Here is a 23,045-nt window from a genome sequence, read left to right as displayed (position 1 = left end):
ACAGATAACGTTAAAAATGACGAATCCCACCTTTTCCCCCCGGTCCTGTATATTTATTTCTATCGGTACGAAAGGACCAGACTTCGTTATTTTTGGTTAAAGGTGAGAATTAAAACCTAAAAATATTTATGCATTGTGTTTATAATTTTTTTTAAAAAGTGTAATATTGGTTTATTTATTTTAACAGTAGGTTTTTTATGCGTTAGTCTTTTTCATAGAGAACTACATTAACCAGAATGCTTTGCAACCATGGACTTGCGTTGCTTTGTTGCCTGGGAACGCGTTAACAGACAGGGAGAAGTGCGAGAGCTAATCTATAATTTTTAAACGGCTGACGGAAAAAACACAGACTAAATAAATTAGCTTTTAAAAGATTATTTTAGTTTGACAGGTAAAGAAATCTTGAAATGTTGTTATTTTAATAATTTTGTTTTCTAATAGGAACGAGACCATGTCGGATGAAGGCGCAAGTTCAGTAAATGAAGAAGGTGGACAGGCTGGAAACACATCGTCCTCCACACAGGAACACACTGAAGGTACTTCAGACCCTGTTGCTGCCTCTTAGCGTCCCAACCGTTTCACACTTTTAACAAAACATTATTTTGACAACATATTTATTTAATTAAATAAAGGTTCCGCCTTCATTCTAACCAAGCAACAGAATGTATGACGTCAATGTGATGCGGAAGCTAAAACACTAACTTGTTTTGATTTTTTACTGTTAAATTGCTGCGGACACTTGATAATTATTCTAAATTTATATTACACAGCAACTTCCGGCATGACTGCTGCGTTCCGTTTATAATCAGAACTCGGAAATGAGAATGACGTCACATGGTAATTCCAATATGGCGATGCCCTTAAGATGCCCTGAAGATCATTTTACAAGCGAATGCCACTTTTAATTTTCTTTAGTTTAGAGTCGCAGGCGCTACATGTAGCTTTGATTTTACACATTACAGGAGCGGCCATATTGGATCTCAAAGCCAGCGTTTGGAAAATTCTGAGACTTAAATCTGAGGGTCTTCCAGTTGATTTCTGACTCAGAAGCCAGAATTTCTGACCTACAACTACAAACACAATGGCTATTAGGAACTTCTCCAACACAAGCTTTTTTTTTTACAACGACCCATTAGGACCATGATACATTTTCACCAATAGAATCTCAGTCAATTTCTAGAATAATTTATTATGCAGCAAAGCTATCCAAACTAAAATTTGAATTTGACAAAGGAGAGAAAAAATTGTGATGTGAAGATAGTTGAGAAACGGATTCTGTGTTGTTTCCTGTAACCTGGCGTGAATGTGGATGTTCCCTCTATCACCCAGGAGGCGATGCTGAAGGGCCTGAGGTTCCGCCGGAGCCCAGAGAGACGCTGGAGGAGGGTCTGTCTGAAGACACGCTCTACAACTACGAGGAGCTCCGCTCCAGACCCACCGTCACCCCCGACTCAGAGATCCCAGAGAACCTGCTGCTCTTCTCGTATCCGCACCTCTCAGCCCAGAACAAACTACAACCACTAAAACAGCCACAACAGCAACTATTACAATAACTATAACTACACACAGACTGCGATTTACACCAGTTTGGTTCATTTTTCTAGATAATTAAGAAATTACTGTAAAAAACTTTATTTTTCTTACTTTCTTAAATTTTTCTTCCCTTCCTTATTTCTTTCCTCTATTTCTTCCGTTCCTTCCTTCCTTCCTTCCTTCCTGGAGTCCATATTTAAATCTCTGTCTCTAAACTGTCCAGTTTTTCCAGGTTAAATGTTCAGGAATCATGTGAACCCATCTGGAACCTCTCCTCTCCTCTCCTCTCCTCTCCTCTCCTCTCCTCTCCTCTCCTCTCCTCTCCTCTCCTCTCCTCTCCTCTCCTCTCCTCTCCTCTCCTCTCCTCTCCTCTGCTCTCCTCCTGTCCTCCTCCTTGACTCCTTTGCTCCTCCAGTCACTCGTTCAACTACGACAGCGGTCGCAGGTCCAACCTGAGGCTGCTGGACGAGACGACGCTGCTGTTCATCGCAGGAAACCTGCTGGTGGTGCTGGAGATCTCCACCAGGCAGCAGACGTACCTGCGCTCCTGCAGCGGCGGAGGAATCGGCGGCATCGCCGTGAGGAAACTAGAATACAGCACGTTAACCTTCTTATGGATGTAAACTGTTTTAACTTAACAGGAAAAAATTACATTTTCACATGGTTCTGCTTTTAAGTATCTTAAATTTTATAGTGAAATGAATCAATTCAGGATTCCCAGGATTAACGATTGAATCGTTTATTTTAGTCATGAACCCAGTTACAGTTTTCACTGCCTAAAATACTGTGAAATACAGAAAATATTAGGGCCATTATAGATATAAAAACAGGACTAAATTTATGCCAAATATCTAGAATTTGGTAGAAAAAAAAGTCTGAAGTTTTTAGGTTAATCTCTCAAATTTTCGAGAAAAAAATTGGAAATTTCTCAGCCTGAAAAGTAAAAAAATTGCTGGAAAAAACTCAGAAACTCAGATTAATCTCAGAAATTTTCTAGAAAAACATTCAGGTTACAACTTTACAACGTTTGAAATTTCAAAAGTTGTAAATTTGCTAGAAAAAAAACTACTCAAAAAGTTATTGTTCTGAGATTAATCTAAAAAATTTGTTAAAAAAAAAAGAAAGAAATCTGTCAGCTTAAAATACCAAAAAATTACTAGAAAAAAAAAAATTTTCTTTTTAAGAATAATTTCAGAAATTTTGTAGAAAGAACAAGAAAATTTCAGAACTCCAAAAGTCAGTCTTTTTTTTCTTCTGGAAATTTTCTGAGTTTCAAAAATGGTTTTCTAAAGAACTTTTGAGATTAATTTCAAAATGACTGAGTTTTTTGATGAAATTTTACTCTTTTTCTTTCTATCTACAACATCCCTGATTCGCCGTCGTATAAAAACCCAAACTAAATCTGTTCTGTGTGTTTGCAGGTTCATCCGGCCGGACAGCTCTTTGCTGTGGCAGAGAAAGGAAAATATCCGTTCATCATAATCTATGGATATCCCTCACTAAGGCCGCAACACATCCTCAGAGGTAAACATGTCCATACTTTCCCATAATCCTCCCTGTGGCGGCGCTCAGTGTGAACGTGTCCAGGCGGAACGGAGCGCATGTTCAGCTTCGTGGACTTCAACCCGGACGGCAGCCTGCTGGCCAGCGTGGGCGGCGCCCCCGACTACATGCTGACGGTGTGGAACTGGAGGCAGGAGGAGGTGATGCTGAGCTGCAAGGCCGTCTCCCAGGAGGTTTACCGGGTCAGCTTCTCCCCACACAACCCGGGTCTGCTCACCTCCTCCGGCTCCGGACACATCAAGTAAGCAGCAGACCCGACCCGCTCACAGCGCAGTGCAGCTTCCTGCCTCTAGGCGGCTTTCAAAGGACATCACAGGCTATTTTAACGAGAAAAACTAAAATAATTCAGAATCTAATGCGAATATTTAAAAACCAAGTTATAGAAAATGAATAGATTAATTGATGCAGGAACATTTTCACAGATTTCAATAAAGTTTTCAGATTTTGATGACTGGAAAAATCAGAAATCAACATGTTTTATGATTAATGTTTTCTGAAACACACAAAAGAACGCAAATAGAAATATGCTTAGAGAAATAAAAGGAAGGAAAACCAAAATAAATAAATATGAATTTAAATAAAACACAGTTATTCAGTTCAAAATTAAATATACTATATATAAGATAATTGTTTTAATTTTCATAATGGCATTCTATATTTTTTTATGTTAACGTTAAAATTAACATTTATGCATTACATTCAAATGAAAAATTACATTTAAATATTTATATTTAATATATATAATATTTAATGTTTACATATACATATTTGAATTTAAATTAATATTTAAATATATAAACATTTATTTATTTATTCCTCTGGAGGAGCTGCAGAGATCCACAGTCTGTGGTAAGAGAAATGCCTTGCTGCTGAAATGTGCTATACAAATAAAATTTGATTGATTGATTGATTGAATAAGAAAACAAAGAATTTAGTTCAGATTAGAAAGTTGTTCTGTTTTCCTCTGAGACAGAAAGAATCCCAGCAACAATCAGCAACGATCCACGTTTGATTTGTTTGTTGCTTTGTTTCTTTCTGTCAGGTTTTGGAAAATGGCGGAAACCTTCACAGGTCTCAAACTGCAAGGAATTATGGGACATTTTGGGAAAACCGCAGCGACTGACATTGAGGGCTACGTGGAACTTCCAGATGGAAAGGTGAGGATGTCGCTCCTGGAAGATCCTGGAATTCTGCCTTGGTTCCTTAAAAGCGACCTGTTATGAAAAATTCACATTTTGCACGTTTTGTTCTTCCATTTGGGTTTCTACTGATCCTGAAAACAGCTCAAGCTCTTACAAACACCATCCAGGCACTTTTGGCAATAAGTTAATTTTAAGATTTATTTTTTCTTTGTCTTGGTGTTTGGAAAATGAGCCATTTCAGAAACCTCCTGATTGTAAGATCCCAGCTCGTTACCCAACAACCGAAGCTGAGTTCTGTTTGGACAGTTGGTTTTATGCACTGTACAATGGCTGCTGGAAAATACAAGTGTTTTGTTGTAGACTTACCATCCAGAAACCACTTGCTGCATGCTTGTTGGTTGTGCAGGAGGCTCCATTTCTGCTTTTCAAGAATGTACAGTTAAATGTTAAATGTTAAGCAGTCGTGTATTTGGATTTAAAGCAACAAGGTGCCGTAAAGCAGATAAAAATGCAGAACTGAGTAAACTAAAATCTCATTATCTAAGAATGATTTTGTACAAGAAATGTAATAAACATGTTTAAACAAATTATTTAGGATGGTGAAACCATCTTCAAGAAGAGTGTGTCTCCCTATCAGGTGATCTCAGGCACAGAATGGGGCAACCTGTTGCTGTGGGAGGGCAACACCATCCGGGTGGAGATCACCCGTAAGGAGGGGCGGAGCTGCCACGTCGGGGTGGTCCAGCCCTTCACCCTGGAGGACGGGCAGCTGATGACGTTCGGTGCGGACGGAGCCGTGCGGGTAAAACGGGCGTGGAGGTAAACCCGGTCAGGGGGCGATCAGACGGGTGACGCTGCGTCTCTGACTGCAGAGCTGGGACTTTGAGAAGATCAACATGGCCACCATGAGCGACAGCAGCAGCAGCAGGTTCGAGGTGGAGCCCATCAACGAGCTGCTGGTCGGCTACAACGTCTGCCTGACCTCCGTGGTCCGGACCTGCGTGCCCGACTCCTTCATGTGGTTCGCTCAGGTCCGACCGCGCAGCTGTGGCATCCAGGGTAACCATAGCAACACTCAGGCGCACTCAGTCCTCTATGTCTCTGCTGCTTCACAGGATTCCAACGGAACCATCTGGAAACTGGACCTGTCCTTCACCAACACCGTGAGTTCGTCATCCATCCATCCATCCATCCATCCATCCATCCATCCATCCATCCATCCATCCATCCATCCATCCATCTATTGTGCTAAAAGAAGAGCTAACGTTACATTTAGTGTTTTGCTAACTTTAAAAATGTTTAGTGCTCTTAGTTTCCCCTAAATCAGGGGTCTCAAACTCCAGTCCTCCAGTCGCTGTCCTACAGTTTTTAGATGTGCCACAGGTACAAAACACTGGAATGAAATGGCTTAATTACCTCCTCCTTGTTCTCCCAGCCTTGCTAATGACCTAATTATTCTATTCAGGTGTGGTGCAGCAGAGGCACATCTAAAAGTTGCAGGACTGCGGCCCTCGAGGCCTGGAGTTTGAGACCCCTGATCTAAATACATTTCAATTCTAAATTCCAAAGCGCTAATTTTGTTGCCTGTTTTGTAAACTTCCACTTGAATAAAGTTCAATGTCTGTGTTGGAGTTTTGCTTATTAACTGTTAAGAATTGTTTAAGTATTTAGACATTTATATTAATGCTCTTATTTTGAAGGGGTTGTCTTGTACTCAGAAAGCATCGATGTAGAACGAAAACATTTTAAAATCTCCTGATGTCCTAAATGTTTTCTGACTGAAGCCTCACAGCAAAACTCAACAACTATGAAACTGAAACTATGAGAATTTAGCACATTAGCATTAGCCGCCACTATATACCACATTGGTATAGCACATTAGCATTAGCAGAACTAAAGTTTATGATTAGCACTTTAGGGTTAGCACAGCCAACATTTTAGTACGTGGTCCCAAGCAGTCCATCCAGCCATTTCCTTCCTTCTAAATCAAACCTACGTTTAAATATCTGCAATAAAAACTTTTTGAACTTTTATTTTAATTCTTCAGAATTTGAACTTGAAACTTGAATCCTGACAGTTTCTGTCTGTGTAGGCTGCAGATCCAGAGTGTCTGTTCTCCTTCCACGCCGGGGTGATCCAGGGGATGGACGTGTCCAAGAAATCCCACCTGATGGCCACCACCACTCTGGACCGTGAGCCCAACGTTGCTTCGCCTTCACACCGAATGTCAACACACGTAAAAAACACAAAAACTATCAAACAGAATCTTTAGCTGCTCGTTTCTCTTCTCTTCAGGTTCAGTCAGAGTGTTTGACTTTGTGGCTAATAAAGAAGTTGCAATAAGCCGCTTCAATCAGGGAGGAACCATGGTCTGCTGGGCTCCACCGCTGGTGAGAGTTATCATGTTTTATCTATGGGTGATATGGGCGGTGGCTCAGGGCAGCATTAGGAAGGGGAGAGTAAAAATCACAGTTAGTGAGACTGAAAGGTTTTGTCTGTTCTCTCACCATTCATTTGTTGACTTCAGACTTCCTGCATGAATCAGACTCAGACGACACAGCAGTCGTCGGGTAGATTAGAGATGGACAAGAAGCTGAATATAGAAAACAATCAAATTATCACTACAAAAACTCCCAAAATCTTATCAAGTGCTTTTAGTCTAGTTTCTAGTACCAATATCGTACACTTAAAATAAGAGATAAAGATGAAATATCTTTGCTTTTCAGCAAGACACAGGGACTTGTTTGAAGTCCACAATAATTTAAGTGAACAGGGTTTTTTATGTACTGGAGAATTTGTTTAATTTATGATAAGACATTTTCCCATGGTATAAGGGAAATAATTTGCCAATGAAAATAGAACTTTAAAAAATTCATAATAAAAATTTATTAACCTAAAATAAGCTGTATTTCTTCCTGAAACGTTATTTGAAAGTTAGTTTTGCTTTAATTCAAGTTTACTAAGATATTTACACTAGAAACTGGACAAAAATACTTTATAAGATTTTGTGATTTTGCAGGGTATAGACAACTCTCTTTATGAGTGTCTTCAGTCAGAGGGTTCTTCAGATTTGCTGTAATACAGACTGCTACAGGAGCCATCAGCATCAACAACTCTTAGAAGAATCTTGAATAACACAAGTTAAAATAAATTTTAATTTCCATGTGGGGGTCAATATTTTTTATTTTATTTATTTGATTAAATTTAAATAAATACGTCACTGAAATATGTCACAGGGTGTTGTAGGGAGTCAGCAGAAGGAGGGGCCCGCCCGGGGCCTCATTAGTGCTAGAGCCGCCAGAGAAGCGGCTCCTTCAGTAACTGGTTCTGTTTCCTCCCAGGTCAACCAGAGCGGAGGTTTGCTGGTGACGGGTTTTGAGGATGGAGTGGTGCGTATGCTGGAGCTGTTCAACCCGCAGCGGCTGCCGACGCCGAGCCGGGGCCCCGTGATGGACGCCGAGCTGCGCCTCAACCAGGCCTTCAAGCCTCACAACGCCCCCGTCACCGCCGTGGCGTACGACCGAAACGGAGAGATCCTGGCCACAGGGGTGAGTCGGTCCAGACGGAGCCAAACGTGGTGCCTGATGGGTCAGCAGGACGACTTCAGGGAGAAATGGAGCGATTTGATTAAAAATTATGATCAGGACGATTAAAAATAATCTGTTCAATTTAATATAGAAAATACAGCTCAAAAGCATTCAAACCCCCTGATCTTAGCAATTATAATCGCAAACATTTATTTACCTTGTCTGTAGTTTGGGTGACTTGCCAACAGAAAACATACAGACAGAGCTGTTCTCCTTCCACACCGATGCTCTCCTTCAAAGCATCCTAATAATATTATGAATGCTAAGGCTAGTTATAACGAAGGATAAACAGTTTCCCTGTAACTGTAAATTGTTTCTCCACCATTAACACATTTAGCAGCACAAACATGATTGATTGACAGCGCTAAGACCTGCCTCCTGGCTCTGATTGGTTGGTTTTGGTGCATTTCTTCAGATAGTAATAACAACAAAGAAGATGGAGCAAATTTTCACAGATTCTGTCTCATAAACTGTCACGACATGGTGACAGTTTTAACAGATATATAAAAATATCTATTTTTTTAATAAAAGTGACATCCTGCAGCTTTAGAGTGGACTGAACAGAGCTGGTGGGAATCCATCCAGGTAACCTTAGATGTCAACAATCACTTTGTACACATTTAAGGTCATTTAAGTTCCTGAATGTCAGATCCTTTAAATCCGTTTTCAGGTCTCCGTGTTGGATGAATAAAGAGGCATGTTTACAATTCTAATCTTTTTAAATCTCCTCTTTCCTGTTCAGAGTTTAGACTGCACCGTTTTCTTCTTCACGGTCAGTGAGAAGTACAGCCCCATCGGCTTCATCCTGGTCCCTGGTCCAGTCAAAGCCCTGGAGTGGTCTCCTCACTTCCACGTAGGTCTCAGCTCCTTCGCCTCGTTCTGCTGCAGCTGGACGCTCCTGCTGATGAAAGCTTCTGTTTCAGAGTGAGAACCGGCTGCTCATCCTGTGCCAGTCCGGCCACGCCGTGGAGGTTCCCTGTCCCGACCCGGAGGACCACGAGTCGACCAAAACCTTCCAGCTCCAGAACCTGCCCAGGAGCTCCTTCAGGTTCAAGAGCATCAAGTCCAAAATCAAGGTGTGGAAACTAACCGTTCGCCGCTGTGATCCACTGCAGGGCGGTTCTGATCCACTGCAGGGCGGTTCTGATCCGGCTCTGTTTTCAGAGAGATGAGGAGATAAGAAGACGGCAGGCGGTGAAGGACAAGAAGAGGAAAGAGCGAGAAGAGAAGATTAAAGAGCTGAAGAAGGCGGGGATTACGGTTCCTGAAGAAGAGGAGGAGGAGGAGGAAGAGGAGGAAGAGCTGCCTCCCATCTTCATCCCAAAGCCTCCCAGTCCTCTCTGCTGCGGCTTCTACTCACAGCCGGGACAGTTCTGGCTCTCAATGGTACAAACGGATCGAAACGATTCATATTCTAATTATTCTGGATAAAATCAGAAACAAACCGTCAGCTTTATCCACAGTTCATAAGTCAAACCGAAGATGCTTCAGCGACAGTAAAATGCTAAAAACCCAGGGTGTCTGCGCGTCCTTAAAAAGTCTTAAATTTGCATCTAAAATTAAGACCTTAAAAAGTCTTACATTCGTTTAAAATGTAAGTTTATTTTAAATAAATTTTCAATTTTATTGTAGCAGGATTATTTGATGTATTTTGCTCTCATGACTTTTCTGTTGGGAAAATGTTATTCAAGGTGGCATTAAAAAGGTTTTAAAAAGTCTTAACTTGACTCTCTGAAACCTGAAGCATCTAATTGTTCCTGCAGGGAGGCTTCGACGCAGGTTTCCTGTATCACTGCAAACTGTTAGAGGATCAGGAAGAGGATGATGATGCTGCGCAGCGACAGGACGAACCCTTCGCTTTCCTACAAATCAACGACGCCGACAACGATCCGTTCTGCTCCATGACTTTCAGGTCAGGTTTTACTTCACGCTTCATCACAGTTGGTACTTTTTTGTACTTCCTTTTGGGCTTCTACACGCAGCTGTTTTTTGGCATTTACATTTTGTGAAAAAATACTCAGTGTCTCTGTTTCCTTTGACCATATAACTGTGAAAATTGGAATTATGAAAGTAAGTTTGCTTTATGGAAAAACACCAATTCCAAATAAACTCACGTTTTTTCTATAAAATAATTTGGTGGTAGGATGAGGTGGGTTTTTCAGCTGTACTGAAATTATTGTATCTCATAAAACTGAATCACGAGTCTCATGATCAGCCAGTTACTACTGGCAGAAAGGATGAAGAAGACGACGACAGGAAGTGGAAGTGAATGATGGCGCTGCTTGTTTTTTATTAACATAGTATGTAAACAAACTTATTCAAGTATGGCTTTAACTAGAAACGCCACAATTGTGAAATTGTGTGTTTTGGACATTAGCAGAATATTGAAAACAAGTGTCTTCTTCAGAGGTTTCTTTGTTGTTTCCTTCAGTGGGTCTTGGTGTAGCGCCCCTGCAGGCCAGGAGGGGACAGGTTGCTCAAAGGGTTTAGTTGGTTTGACTCAAAGCAGAGAGAAAGAGAACCACAGCAGCTGCAGATGGAACAGATGATGAAGTTTTGATCCTGAGCCGGTAGGACTAGCAGGTGGAAAAACACCTGTAGTCAAATGAAATGTTTCCCTGTTCTGCAGAAGTGTTTCCTTCTGGGTATCCCTAACCCTACCCTAATCCTTCCAGAACCTCAGCTCTGTTAATTAGAAACATGCTTTTGTCCCAAATAAAACATTTTAATACCTTCATTGCACTCCTACATCCTCCAGACAGCATCCATTTGGTGACATTTTCCTGCACTGCTCTAGTGTTTATGATGGTATTCCCTCATGTTTACCAGCTCTGAAAGGAAGCTGATGCTCTGCGGCATGCATTCCGGCGCCATCAGGATCTACTTTCTGCAGCCTGAAGACTACGACCTCACCTCTATGAAGGCTTACTGGGCTCTGAGCGTCCATGACAACCAGTATGGACATCTGCGACACCTGCGCTGCAGTTTCGACGACCTGTATGTGCTGACGGCCGGAGACGACGGGAACATCTTCTCCTTCTGCCTGCTTCCACCTGAAGAGCTGCAGAAAACTCTGGACAAAGTGGCCAAGATTCCTTCACCTCGGGTCGGTTCACGTTCCCTTCATGATGTTCTTATAAAGTGAAGCTGAAATCCTGCATTTACTGATACTCTGCTCTCAATCTGATGAATGAACATGTAACCATGAAATAAAGGACGTCAACATGAAAAGTGCTGCTGTTTTTCATGTAAAATGTAGGCGGGTGTGGAAACCGAGCCGTTTGCTCTGGACATCGAAGACCCAGCAGCTTACAGGTGAGTATAATTTAACTTGTTTATCATGCTCTCTTTTTTCATGGGTTGATTGACTGGATAATTGTTTTTCTGAATAGTTTTTTAGCTACTGGCTCCCAGTATTGGGATCTGTTTACTAAAAAGTTAGCTTTGCTAACCATAAAGCTCTATCCATAAGCCTTAGTTCAGTTGATGCTAAAATACTATAACAAACATGGTATTTAGTGAAAGCTGATGCTAAAACACTATACCAATACAATAGTTAGCAGAAGCTAATACTGAAGTGTTTACCATCATAGTAATTAGCAGAAGTTAATGCTAACATGCTATACCTATGCAATATTTAATGGATGGTAATGCCAAATCTATATAGCAATATGGTATTTAGCAGAAGCTAATACTAAGCGCCATACCGACACAGTATGTAATAGAAGCTAATGGTAAAGCGCAATACCAGCAGTATTATGGTGGAAACATGACAACATGGTATTTAGTGGAAGCTAAAGTGCAAAATTCAGCCATTTTGATAGTCGCCATGAGTCTGTGACGCAACATGTGCTACAACATAACATGTTGCCCTCAACAGGATTACATTTTTTATTCCACACCTTCCTGTGCAGCTCCTGCTTCAGGAAGGGATCTTTAAGCAAACCTTTCACTCATGGTTTCAGTTTTACAGTTGTTGAGTTTTGTTAACGTTGCTGCTGTTTTGGCACACAGGACATTCCTTCTATAAGAAATAATAATTGATAATAATAATAATAATAATGGAGAATAGTAACTTTATGATATTAGCATATTATTATAGCTTTATTGCTCACATATTAACCCTCTAACTACAGAGCAGCAGTAGGAGTCGGTGCTGTTTTCTCCGTTTATTTACATGTTCTTGATTTCTGAGTTTTAAACCTGGAAGAAGCTGTGGTAGCTGTTTGTCTCTCAGCCAACCTCCACCTTCACTCCACCCAGCATCGAGACGGCCAAGCAGAAGACCGAGAAAGACAGCCTGCGTCGGGAGGCCGAGCAGAAGGAAGCAGAGATGCTGAAACACCTGCTGGAGCTTCAGAAGACATTCAAAGAGATCCAGAGCGACAACGAGAGTCTGCCTGAGCACATCCTGCTGAAGCCACAGGTACTGGAACCAGCAGCAGAATTCAGCTGCAGTACCACCCTTCAACACAAAGAGGGCAGCACTGAGACGGCTTCAGGTCAAGATATCGCAGAACTAAACAAATGTACACAAAAATGTCACAATTATCTCAGAAATATAAAGATATTACCTTTAATGACCAATTTAGATTTTATTTTGGGTTAAGTGTGCCTGAATACAAATGCACACCACACTTTTCAGATTTTAATTTGCGCATCTGTTTGCAGCCATTTTTACTTGTAAGTTGGGGTTTGTGATGCTGCAAAACAGTTCATTTTGACCTTAACAGACTAAAATCTCATTATCTAAATATACAATTGTGCAAAGTTAAATTTAATGAGCATGTTTTGAATAGGCCGTAGACTTATCCTAACCCGTTCAAGAAAGCATCTTCTATCAGCTTTAAACCTGTTTCCACGGTGGTGTTGTTGATTTACTGGAGTTTGTTTCTGTGCATTTGCCTGGGTTTATGTTTGCCCAGGAACTGGTGGTGGACCGGCAGTTCTACGAAGAAGAAGAGAACCAGATAGCGCTGAGGCTGGTGGAGGTCCGGAAGCAGATGGCCTGGGAGCAGGGGCGCTGCATCATCGCGCTGAAGAAGCCGAAGGAATGGTACGCAAACAGAACCAGCACCAGGCTGTTAGACCACAAATCATCCTGGAAAAATCACCGGGAAACAAAAAACTTTGGTCTTCTTAAAGAGTTCAGGTTGCGTTCACACCAGCTCAGTTCAGTTCGCTTTAATCCGACTCCAGTTCAGTTGCTAAGAAAGTCCGGTTTGTTTTGTGGGGTGTGAATTCGTAATCAATCTCTTTGGTCTGGGTTTAGTTGAAGTGAACTCTTGGTGTGGTTTAATATACATGTGAACACCAAGCGGATTGGAGACTGCTCCAAAAACTGGAAGTGGACTACAGAGCAGTGCATTCTGGGTAAATGCAACCAAAGCAAATGTGCTGTCATGGTGCCAGCGAGAGAAAGGGCTTGAGAAACAACTGCTAAAATCTGACGCCACTCCATTTGTTTCCATTTCAAGAATAAGGAAGTTGTGTTCAGTGTCTTTTTTGGAAGTATTTGTGTTGTTTCCTTGAGTGGTTCTTGGAGCAGCGCCCCCACAGGCGAGGAGGGGAACAGGTTGTTCAAAGGTTTTGGTTTGTTTGACTCAGAGCAGAGTGAATGTGAACTACAGCAGCTGAAAATGTAACAAACGTTGCCATGTTAATCCCAGATCAGTTTGAAAACACAGTTAGATGCAGCAAATCACATATAAAACACCTGAATTTTAAAAGTCTGTGTGTTTCAGGTCCGACAGGTCCGTGCAGGTCGACCTCATCAGTGTTTCTGCGATACACAGCAACCACAAAGTCACAACGTACCCTCTCCCAGAGTTCCCAAAGCCTTTAACTCCAGAAGAAAATCCTCGGGTGGAGCGCAGGGTCAGCATAGCCATAGAAGCTCTCCCGGAGCGGAGGAAGCTCAGATCGGAGTCAAGCAGAGACGTGCGTCCACCAGAGGGTCGGTAGCGTCAGGCTGATGGTTATATCTCCATGTTTCAGCCTGCAGTAACGCGCTCTCTCCCTGTAGAGAAGCCGATACCGCGGCCCACCTTGACCTTTACCAAAGCCAAGATCAAACTGGGAGACCGGGAGGAGGAGAAGCTCCGAAAGGCTGCAGAGAAAGCAGAGGAAGCTCGAGCCAAAATACTGAGGAGGAGGGAGGAGTGGGCCCGAATGTGAGTCAAAAATCAGGTTTCTGCTTCCGTCTGTTTACTGCAGAGCCGGAAGAAACAACTTTAAATGGGCAGTATTACATAAAATCGACATTTTTCAGCTTCCCATCATGTTCTAATGTTATTTCCCCATCAATAACATTTGATTCTTTCATGCATGTTTAAGAAATCCTTAAATCTGCATGGCCACGATTCACGTCGTCCCGCCTTCGAGTCTCAGCTCCTCCCCCATTCAGCTCCTTCAGACTAGCCAGCAGCAATTAGCAAACACCTGCTGAGCTCATTATAGGAGCTACTGCTCAGAGAAACGCTGGTAGAAACTTTGTTAAAGGGTTAATAGAGGAGAGATGTTGGGATAACGTCCTGAAGGCAGAGCTTCAGAAGGAGCAGGAGCTTCTTAAAGAGACAGAGGCCCAATTTCAAGGCATTAAATTACAAAGTCAATTGTTTTTCAGTCATATCTGATATATGCAGCATTTTTATAACAACTGAAGGTAACATAGTTACTCAAATATGCTACAAAATGGCACTTTGTGCCTAATGCTGCCCCTTTTAATCATTGGATTTATATTTGTTTTACTGATGAAAAATCAGCTTTTTGGTGTCTCAGTTACGCAGATAAGCCGGAGGAGGACTATATGGACACACAGCATGCTCAGGCCATTCAGGAGGACAAAGACAACATCAGGGACTTCATCAGGGGGAAGCAGCTGAGAGTGAACGCCGAGCAGAAGAAGAGAGAGCTGGTGGTTCTGAACGAGGAAGTACAAAAACGCTCAAACTTTATCTTTATGCACCGTTTCAGGCTTTATGAGCCAAACCATGGTTTCGTTTGTCCCAAAAACAGATTTATTTTACTATTTACTGAACTTAAATAGTAAAATATGATAAAGTATTAAATTATTATAGCTAGTTTAAATTTCTCCAAAATTGTATTATTTAAAATGAAAAGGTAAATAAAAAGAATACCTTTTTTAAATAAAAAATATTATATATTAACATATCATTTTATCTGTAAAGGTTCTGTAAAAGTTTGAAAACTTACAAAAGTGCTTGAATTTCACTGTGAGAAAAGTTTACGAACCTTGTATTTTTCTATTTAGGCAAGTTTTTTTCTGATCTGAAATTATTTTATTAAAAAAATCACATTTTTAAAAAAGTAATGTTTCTTTTACATATGTGTCAAAAATAATTTATTCCCTTCTCATGAATCAAAATTTAAAAAAATCTAACCCCTACTTTTCCTCTGGTATTTTGAAAAATTGTTTTGCTGAAATTTTTCGAGATCCCAATAAGTTTTTTAAAATAAGGGCTGGTTTTTTAAAGTTTTTATTGTTAGATTTTTTTACAAAATGATTTATTTTTATTCTTAACATTAATTTCAGCTCATTATTTGATTCTGAGCTTTTTTCCCCAGATTTATGAGAAGCAGGATGAGAAGAACGAGCAGATCGTGGAGGTGCGAGACATCAAGGTCCAGCTGGTGTCGTGGACGAAGGCTCAGGCCCGGCAGCTCCACCAGGTCCATCATGCTCTGCCTGCCGACCTGCGCCTGCCGTCTCCCCCGTCCGTCTCCATGCTGCCTGAAGAAACGCCGGAGAAGAAGCTGCAGGTCAGCCAGGCCACGCTGGAGCGATACCGCGTCCTGAGACAGGAAAGGTACGCAGCAGGGCTGGATCTAAAGGGGGACCAGAGGGCACCGTGAAAATAAACAATATTTAAAGGTGACCTATTATGTTTCCTTGGACAGGTTAGGATAAGTCTATGGGTAAACAAAACATGTTCACTACATTTTCTGCATAAAATTATTATTAGAAAATGAGATTTTAGTTGTTTTAGGGCATCTTGTGACTTTAAATCCAAATAAACTCTTATTTTTACAATCACACATGAAAATGGCTGCAAACAGATCCACAGGTGTACAACTGTACATCTTTCAAAAGTTGGAGCGAAGCCTCCTGCACAACCAACAAGAATGCAGCAAGTTGTTTCTGGATGGAAAGTCAACAAAAGAACACTTGTCTTTTCCAGTAGCCATTATGCAGAGCATACAGTGGTAAAACCAGCTGACCAAACATGCTGGAACCAAACTTGGGTTGCTAGGTAACGGGCGGGGTTCTTACAGTCGAGAGACTTTTCAGAGGGCTCATTTTCCAGACACCAAAAAACATGAACCTAGAAAACGGCTGGTTGTGATTTTTTTAAGCGCTTGGATTGTTTTTAGAATCAGTTGAGACGCAGATGGAAGCATAAAAACCTGCAAAATGTAAATTATTCATAGCAGGTCCCCTTTATAATATTTAGCACAAAGTAGGATGTTCATATTTCCAGTCTGGAGAATATAAAATATGGCAACTAACTAAATTAGTGTCAGTGGCACTGCTAACAAAAAGTTAGCGGTGCTAACACTAAAGCAGAAGTTATAAGTATTAGCACTGCTAATGCTAAATGCTACACCAGAGTTCTGCAACCCTTAGAATCCAAAGAGACATTTTTGTTCTCAGTCCAGCTAAATAACAACAATTACCAGAAGTTTTGAATCTTGTGTTTTCCTTGAATGTATCCATTACATTTTCTATTTTTGTTGTTTTCTTTGCTTATCTAATTGGTTATTTTTAGACGAATATCTCTGTTTGCTAGTCTGTAATGTTTGTTTCTTATTGGTGAACAAATTGAATGAAATATACAATTAAAATGCAGTAATAAATGTGTTTCTCCCTCATAAAGCAGATTTATTTCAAACTGAAGGAGAATCTGTTTTCCTCTCTTTTTCAGATTACATTTGAATCAATCTTCTCAGTTTATTTATGTTTCTTTTCTCAAACAGAATGAAGACTCTGCATCTGGGAGAGGAGGACGACTCTGAGGGTTTACTGGAGCAGCTGGAGAAAGAAAGGAAGCTGGAGGAGGAGAGAGAAAGGGACAAGGAAGAGGAGGAGTTCCACCTGGCTTTAGCAGAGGCCACTGATGATGAGGATGAGAAGAGTGAGCAGGAGAAGAAGATGTGGCTGCTGCATGAGCAGGACTGTCTGCTCCACCAGGTCCATCTTTAATAACTCTCCTCTGAGTGGAGAACAGAGCAGGGTGTTTGACTTCTGTGTGTTTTCCTTCAGATGGAGAGCTCGGTCAGCCGGTTCGACAAGAAGCTGCTGCAGCTGCACTCCAAAAAGCAGCAGCTGGACAGCCAGCTGAAGCTGGCCGACCTGCGGCTGCTGACGCTGGTGCAGGAGGTGCTGCTCCTCAAGCAGTTCGACAAGAGGGAGGGCGTTGTGCAGGACAAGCTGGACGGCTTCATGCTGGAGGAGATGAACATCATGGTGAAGGAAACACACAACCACGCTGATCCCACTTCTCACTTTAAAACTGAATGAAAGCTAAAAAAATTACGTTTTCATAATTTAAAAATGTTAATATATGCAAGCTGCATATCTTAGTCTGATAATTTTCAGTAAGTTGTACTGACATAATTTAATTCTACTGTAAAACCTAATTAGCTGTAAAAATAAATGCAAAGTCGTTGCCTCAAAATGTTTGTCTTGATTAAATTAACTGATTTATTAACATTAAAATAATAAATCTAAATTACCTAAACACCCAAAGTTTATTTTCTTAACCAGAAGTTACGTTTATAAAAAGAAAAATTCAGTATTTTTCTTTTTATACAGTTGTTGAAACTGTTTTTCTGTCTCCTGCTTCCTATTTGTTTCTCTGCTCAAACTTACATTAAAAAGTCACATTAACTCATCAACTAACATATTTAAACCAAGTAGAAGTAATTAACTTATTATCACTACTTCAATCAGAAACTCAAACCGGTAACTGATTAACTAATGACCCAATTAACTCAATCAATAACTAATAAACTCACCTGGTAAATTATTCACACTAAGAAACTAATTTATTAACTCACTCACTAACCTACTAACTTACCCACAAACATCTCAACTAATTTACAGTTATTTCACTTGCCAACTAAATAACTTCTAACTTAATATTAAAACTAACTCACCTGTTAACCGCTCACATTAACTAATTACTAACCTATCAGTCACCAGCTCACACAGTTGAGTCCCTAACTAAATCATTTTTACACTGAACCAATAAATAACACATTAATCCACTTACTAAATCATTTTCAGTAACTACCCTAAAGCAATTCACACTAACTAACTAACTAACTAACTAACTAACTAACTAACTAACTAACTAACTAACTAACTAACTAACTAACTGCTCACACTTACAAATTAGGTCACTAGCTAAACAATTCAAACAAATTTACACTAACTGCTCCCAAACTCATAACACAATACTGTCTTTGCCTTAACTCTCTCTTACTAAATTATTTTAAGTTAATTTACTTAATATAATAAGTTGTATTAACTAACTACCTCAATAACTAACTAACTCACTCACATTATTTCACTAACTAACCCATTATTCTAATAAACTCACACTAAATCTCACAGTATAAATTACTAACTCAGCGACTCATTTTCACTATTAACTCACTAAATTAACTAACACATTATTTTTCTGTCTGTTGAACTAACTCACAATAACTCATTAACGCACTAACTCTGCCTCCCAGGTGAGTCAGTTACCTGAAGCAGAGAGTTGTTCAGTGTCTGGACTTTGTTTCTGCTCCGCCAGTCGAAGCTGGACGAATACAGCGACGTTCTGGAGATGAAGAGGGAAAACATCGCCGTGCTGCAGGAGAGAGAGAAGGCGCTGGCCGCCACCTTCAAGGCGTCGCTCGGGGAAAACAACCCGTTCCAGGACTTCCTCACCAAAGTCTTCAAGAAGAAGGTGAAGCGGGTGAGGAAGAAGGAGACGACTGGAGAGGAAGGTGATGGAAAACGATGAACCTGCAGGATTCGTTTTGATCAGGCGTCCATCTTAACTCTGGTTTGTTTGTAGGACAAGAGAAAGACAGCGACGAGAGCTCCGAGTCTGAGAGCGAGTCTGATGAAGACTACGACAGCGAGTCTGAGGAGGACGGAGCTGCTTTCGACGACACCGTTTGTCCCATCGGTCAGCAGCAAAACAACCTGTGGTCTTTCTCTACTCCGTCCGTTTCTCATATCAAATCAGATTTATGACTCTAATCGATTTCTTTTCTAAAAATGAAATTAGAAATGACAGGAAATATCTTCAAAAAGTGGCTTTTATTTCTGAGAGTTGTATGATGGAGTTTTAGGGCCGGGCTACAAGAATTTCTGTTTCATTACAAAAAAATAATTATAATATTAACAGAATTAAGACAAAACCAGAAGAAAGTCTTAAGATAAAAGGGGCCCTATTGTGAACATTTATATTTAGCATGTTTGCTTTACTTTAATTTGGGTCATAACTGCTTCTAAAAACACACTGATTCATTTTTTGGCAATAAATTAATGTTTTTGTTTGTCTGGAAAACGAGCCGTTTCAAAAACCTCCAGAAGGTCACATTCAGCGGGTTCTGTGCCGTTACTGAGCAAACCCAGACACTTCTGCCAAAATAAACACAAATTTTGAGACGAATCTATGAATCTTACAGAAAAAAAACATGTAAACTTCTGAGATCCAAGATAAAAAATGTGACTTTTGAAACTCGGAAATTAACTTTTTTCAACAATTTTCTTGTTTTCTGAGTTTTTTGGCAGGAATATTTATTTAATGTAAAACCTGTCTACAAAAGTTAAACATTTTCAACTTTTAATACAGTTTTTTCTAGAACATTTCTGAGATTGGTCCAAAAAATTTTGAGTTCATTCTAGCAAATTTTCCATTTTTGGAGCTCAGAAACTTTCTTGTTTTTGTGGAAATGTACCCCTCCGTTTTTTTTCTGTCTACAATACTAACTCGCTGTTGTACATATGACTTTTTTTATAATACAAAAAAATTAGCCTATCTCTAACACTTTATTGTAGAGTTGAGCTGAATTCAAAGTCCAAATAAACATAAGCTGCCAAACAAGATGGCCGCCCTGAGTGCGTTGACATCACCATGAACCCAAGAAGTTCATCGGTGGAAAATAAATCCAGATTTTCCAAACCTTAACTCTTCCAACCTTTTATTTTCCGCCCTGACCTGTTGTGTGTCTGTGCGCCTCAGGCTGCGACCAGGAGCTGTTTGAAAGCACGCTGGAGCTGCGGGAGCATCGGCTGGATGTGGAGGATCTGCTGATGGAGGAGAAGAGGCTCATCGAGTCTCTGAGGAAGGAGAACGATCTGGTCATGAAGAAGGTCAGCGATGGCTGTCTTCAGTTCTGCTGCGTCTCTGCGACGCTCTGCTGATCGTCTCGGTGTTTCCGTCGGGTTTTGGTTTCTGTATTTGCAGAACAAAGTGGTAAAGAACAGCCGGAAGGCGCTGGAGGACGACATGGAGCTCATCAACAAGGAGAAGCAGATGAAAATGAACGAACTGGACGTGGTGGTTCCTCTCAGGCTGCATCAGGTGAAGAGAAGCTTCATTCACCAAGAAAACATGATGTTATGACAGTTTTATTAAGAGCTACGAGAGTAAAATGTGAGCCAGTGTTTTATAAATGTATTTGAAAAATGATTTAAAAAAAACCCAGTGGTGCTCTTTTTTTTCTTCCACTTCATATTTAAGCACTAATGTGACAAAATGTGAAAAGGTAAAATCATCCAAGTCAAAAGAAAACAGATTATTTTTTAAAAAATACAGTAGAATAAATATTTTATATTATTTTATAAACAATAAAAACATGAAACAAAAACAGCAATAATATAAATAGATTTAGGGCGGGACAGATTAATTTTGATTAATTAATTGCAAAGATTTAATGTGTTAAAAATTTTAACTCTTCTAATTGCTTTTTTCACAAACCAAAGGTTCAAGCAGAATCTTTGTTTTATGTTTCTGGTATATTATGTTGCTGATAAATCTGACGCACAAAAAACATCCACTGACAGCAGCGATGGATGATGGAGCCGCTTCTCTTGGCCTTGTTGCTTTAGCATTAGCTTCTGCTAACTACCATGTAGGTGTAGCTAAGTATCATGGTGGTGTAGCCCTTTAGCTTTAGCAAAGCTAATAATTAAGTTTAGTTCTTTAAGTTCAGCACGACAATTTTTTTTAGTTAGCTGTGATAACTTCTAAATCATTTTCTTCGTCCATTTTCTCCATTTTATTTCTGTACTTGTTTCTAATTGTCCTAACCAGATAGCGTATCTCGTCGACGACTCGATGCCCTCTGACCTGAGCGAGGCGCTTGTTCTGTACCGCACCGAGCTGCACAAGCTGCAGCAGCGCGTCCACCAGCTGGAGGCGGAGAAGGTGAATGAGAGGAACCTGCACCGTCTGGCTCGCCAGCAGAGGAACAAGCTGCTCAATGAGGGCAGGGACAAGAACGGCAAGATCCAAGGTGAGCTCTTTAGCTCTCCGGAAACAGAAACATGTTTACTATCAGTCTGAACGGCGTGTCGATGCAGAGCTGGAGAGGGATTTCAACGAGCTGCAGATGACGAAGTTCGGCCGGCTGGTGGATCTGGAGACTCTGCAGATGATGACGGGCAGCAGGAAGCTGGAGGAGCTGAAGCAGGAGAAGCTGCACTTAGAATCAATTCAAGCCAAGGATGTGCAAGAATGGGAGGCAAGTTCTCCAGAAACAGAACCATCTCTGTCATTTAGGAACTGAAACTGCTAAGACAAGCTCTGCTAACGTTTGCTGTAAAATCCAGGCCAAGATAGAGGAGAGGCTGGAGGCTCTAACGGCAGAGATGAAGAACAGCAACGAGCATCTCTTCAACATGACGAGTCTGTGGGAGCAGAAGAAAGGGCTGGAGCCCAAACTCAACGCCAGGCAGAAGAAAATAGTCAGTTTCTCACACAGATTACATTAGCTGGGTTTCCAGCAACAACTTTTAATCCACATTCTGAAGCAGTTGATGAAAAGGGAAAAATTCAAAATAACTTCCTCCATCTTGCAAAACAGTTTCCACTAGCTTGACATGGTTTTTGGCTAAAGGGGAGATGGACACACATGTGGTGAATAATTTCTGACATAGTGCCTTACCAGAGCCACAAACTATGAAAATTTTCAGTCACTCAAGATTTGCATGACGATATGATGGAAACACAGCTACTGTGGGGAAGTACAAGGTAACAGCTTACCATATTAGCCATGTTTCTCTCAATGTTTTTTTCTGCGTATTTTGAAATATTGCATTAGAAAAGGTTGATTCAAACTTTAAAAAATCTAAATAACTTCCTCAGTTTTTACACTTGCTTGATGTAGATTTTGGCTTTTCTGGAAAAGAGTTCATGCACTAAAGGCGAGATGGAAACACTTTGTCGAATAATCTCTGACGTAACGGGTCAGCGCCTTACCAGAGGCATGAAACTCAAAAAATGTCCAAACCTCCAGCTGGGAGAGGAGGACATGTTTGCCAAACAAGATGGCCGCCATTGGCGTGCCAACATCACTCTGAAGTATGGAAACCCAAAGAGTGTATTGGTGAAAAAATATCCAGATTTTCCTTAAATTGAATCTTCAAAGACAACATTTTTTATTATTTGATAAATTGATCATCTGCGACCAAAATGACGATTTTATGCTTTGATTTTGGGTTTTCTTGACCTTTTAACCTAGCGGTAGGTTTGAGATCCAGCCAGGAAGGTTGCTGGTTCGGTTCTTAACGTCTGGTTTGTGTTCCTGCAGGGCAGACAGCAGTTCCAGGACCACCGGAGACGGATGGACCAGGACGCCATCTGGCAGTACCAGGAGCTGATAGTGAGGCAGACGCAGCAGGTTGACGCTATGTGGAGCGACATCAACCTCCTGTCCACCAGCGGGGGAAACGTGTTGCCCAATAACTGCCTCCTGCTGCCTCCCACCACCCTGCTGCCCACACCCATCGCTGACCAGACAGAAGTCAACAAAAATACACCAGCAGAGGGCGCTGGTCTACTGTAGACAGCAAGATGAAGCTACAAAGCAGCACAGCTGGTGCTGCAGTGTTTTCTGTATCAATTAGAGAGATGCATACGGAAGAAGATTAGCGCCAATGTTTTAAAAAAATTTAAGAATTCTTAATTTAATC

At 40.8% G+C, this 23,045-nt stretch overlaps 1 protein-coding gene across 2 annotated transcripts; it reads left to right on the top strand.

Moving 5' to 3' along the window:
• The first annotated feature begins 279 nt into the window (after positions 1–279).
• cfap44 (cilia and flagella associated protein 44) lies at positions 280–23,045 on the top strand. 2 transcript variants are annotated; one of them, XM_023337860.1, is made up of 34 exons: positions 280–536; positions 1,330–1,483; positions 1,949–2,111; positions 2,955–3,057; positions 3,121–3,337; positions 4,139–4,253; positions 4,876–5,040; positions 5,111–5,269; positions 5,354–5,401; positions 6,331–6,430; positions 6,534–6,628; positions 7,580–7,786; positions 8,568–8,678; positions 8,749–8,901; positions 8,990–9,211; positions 9,589–9,737; positions 10,655–10,931; positions 11,085–11,140; positions 12,089–12,251; positions 12,751–12,881; positions 13,570–13,781; positions 13,851–13,998; positions 14,606–14,759; positions 15,413–15,654; positions 16,823–17,036; positions 17,109–17,312; positions 18,649–18,844; positions 18,916–19,029; positions 20,092–20,222; positions 20,317–20,433; positions 21,166–21,367; positions 21,435–21,595; positions 21,684–21,818; positions 22,664–23,045. In XM_023337860.1, exons 1-34 carry the CDS (start codon positions 452–454, stop codon positions 22,916–22,918), a joined length of 5,358 nt encoding a protein of 1,785 aa, XP_023193628.1. In that variant the 5' UTR covers positions 280–451; the 3' UTR covers positions 22,919–23,045. The 2 variants fall into 2 exon arrangements, with proteins under 2 accessions (XP_023193628.1, XP_023193629.1); XM_023337861.1 differs by lacking the exons at positions 280–536; positions 1,330–1,483; positions 1,949–2,111; ... (1 more) ...; positions 3,121–3,337; positions 4,139–4,253 and having other exon boundaries at positions 4,943–5,020.

This window comes from Xiphophorus maculatus, chromosome 8, assembly GCF_002775205.1.
Source record: "Xiphophorus maculatus strain JP 163 A chromosome 8, X_maculatus-5.0-male, whole genome shotgun sequence".
In the NCBI taxonomy this organism is placed as follows: domain Eukaryota; kingdom Metazoa; phylum Chordata; class Actinopteri; order Cyprinodontiformes; family Poeciliidae; genus Xiphophorus; species Xiphophorus maculatus.
Note: the sequence above shows the minus strand (reverse complement) of the source record. Positions and strands in the feature narration are given on the sequence as shown.

Excerpts from the sequence above, each read along its gene's own strand:
- cfap44 (XM_023337860.1), top strand. The coding sequence starts at position 452 with ATGTCGGATGAAGGCGCAAGTTCAGTAAATGAAGAAGGTGGACAGGCT. Across the intron at positions 2,112-2,954 it reads GAGGAATCGGCGGCATCGCC|GTTCATCCGGCCGGACAGCT; the intron begins GTGAGGAAACTA and ends GTGTGTTTGCAG. Across the intron at positions 14,760-15,412 it reads TGGTGGTTCTGAACGAGGAA|ATTTATGAGAAGCAGGATGA; the intron begins GTACAAAAACGC and ends TTTTTTCCCCAG.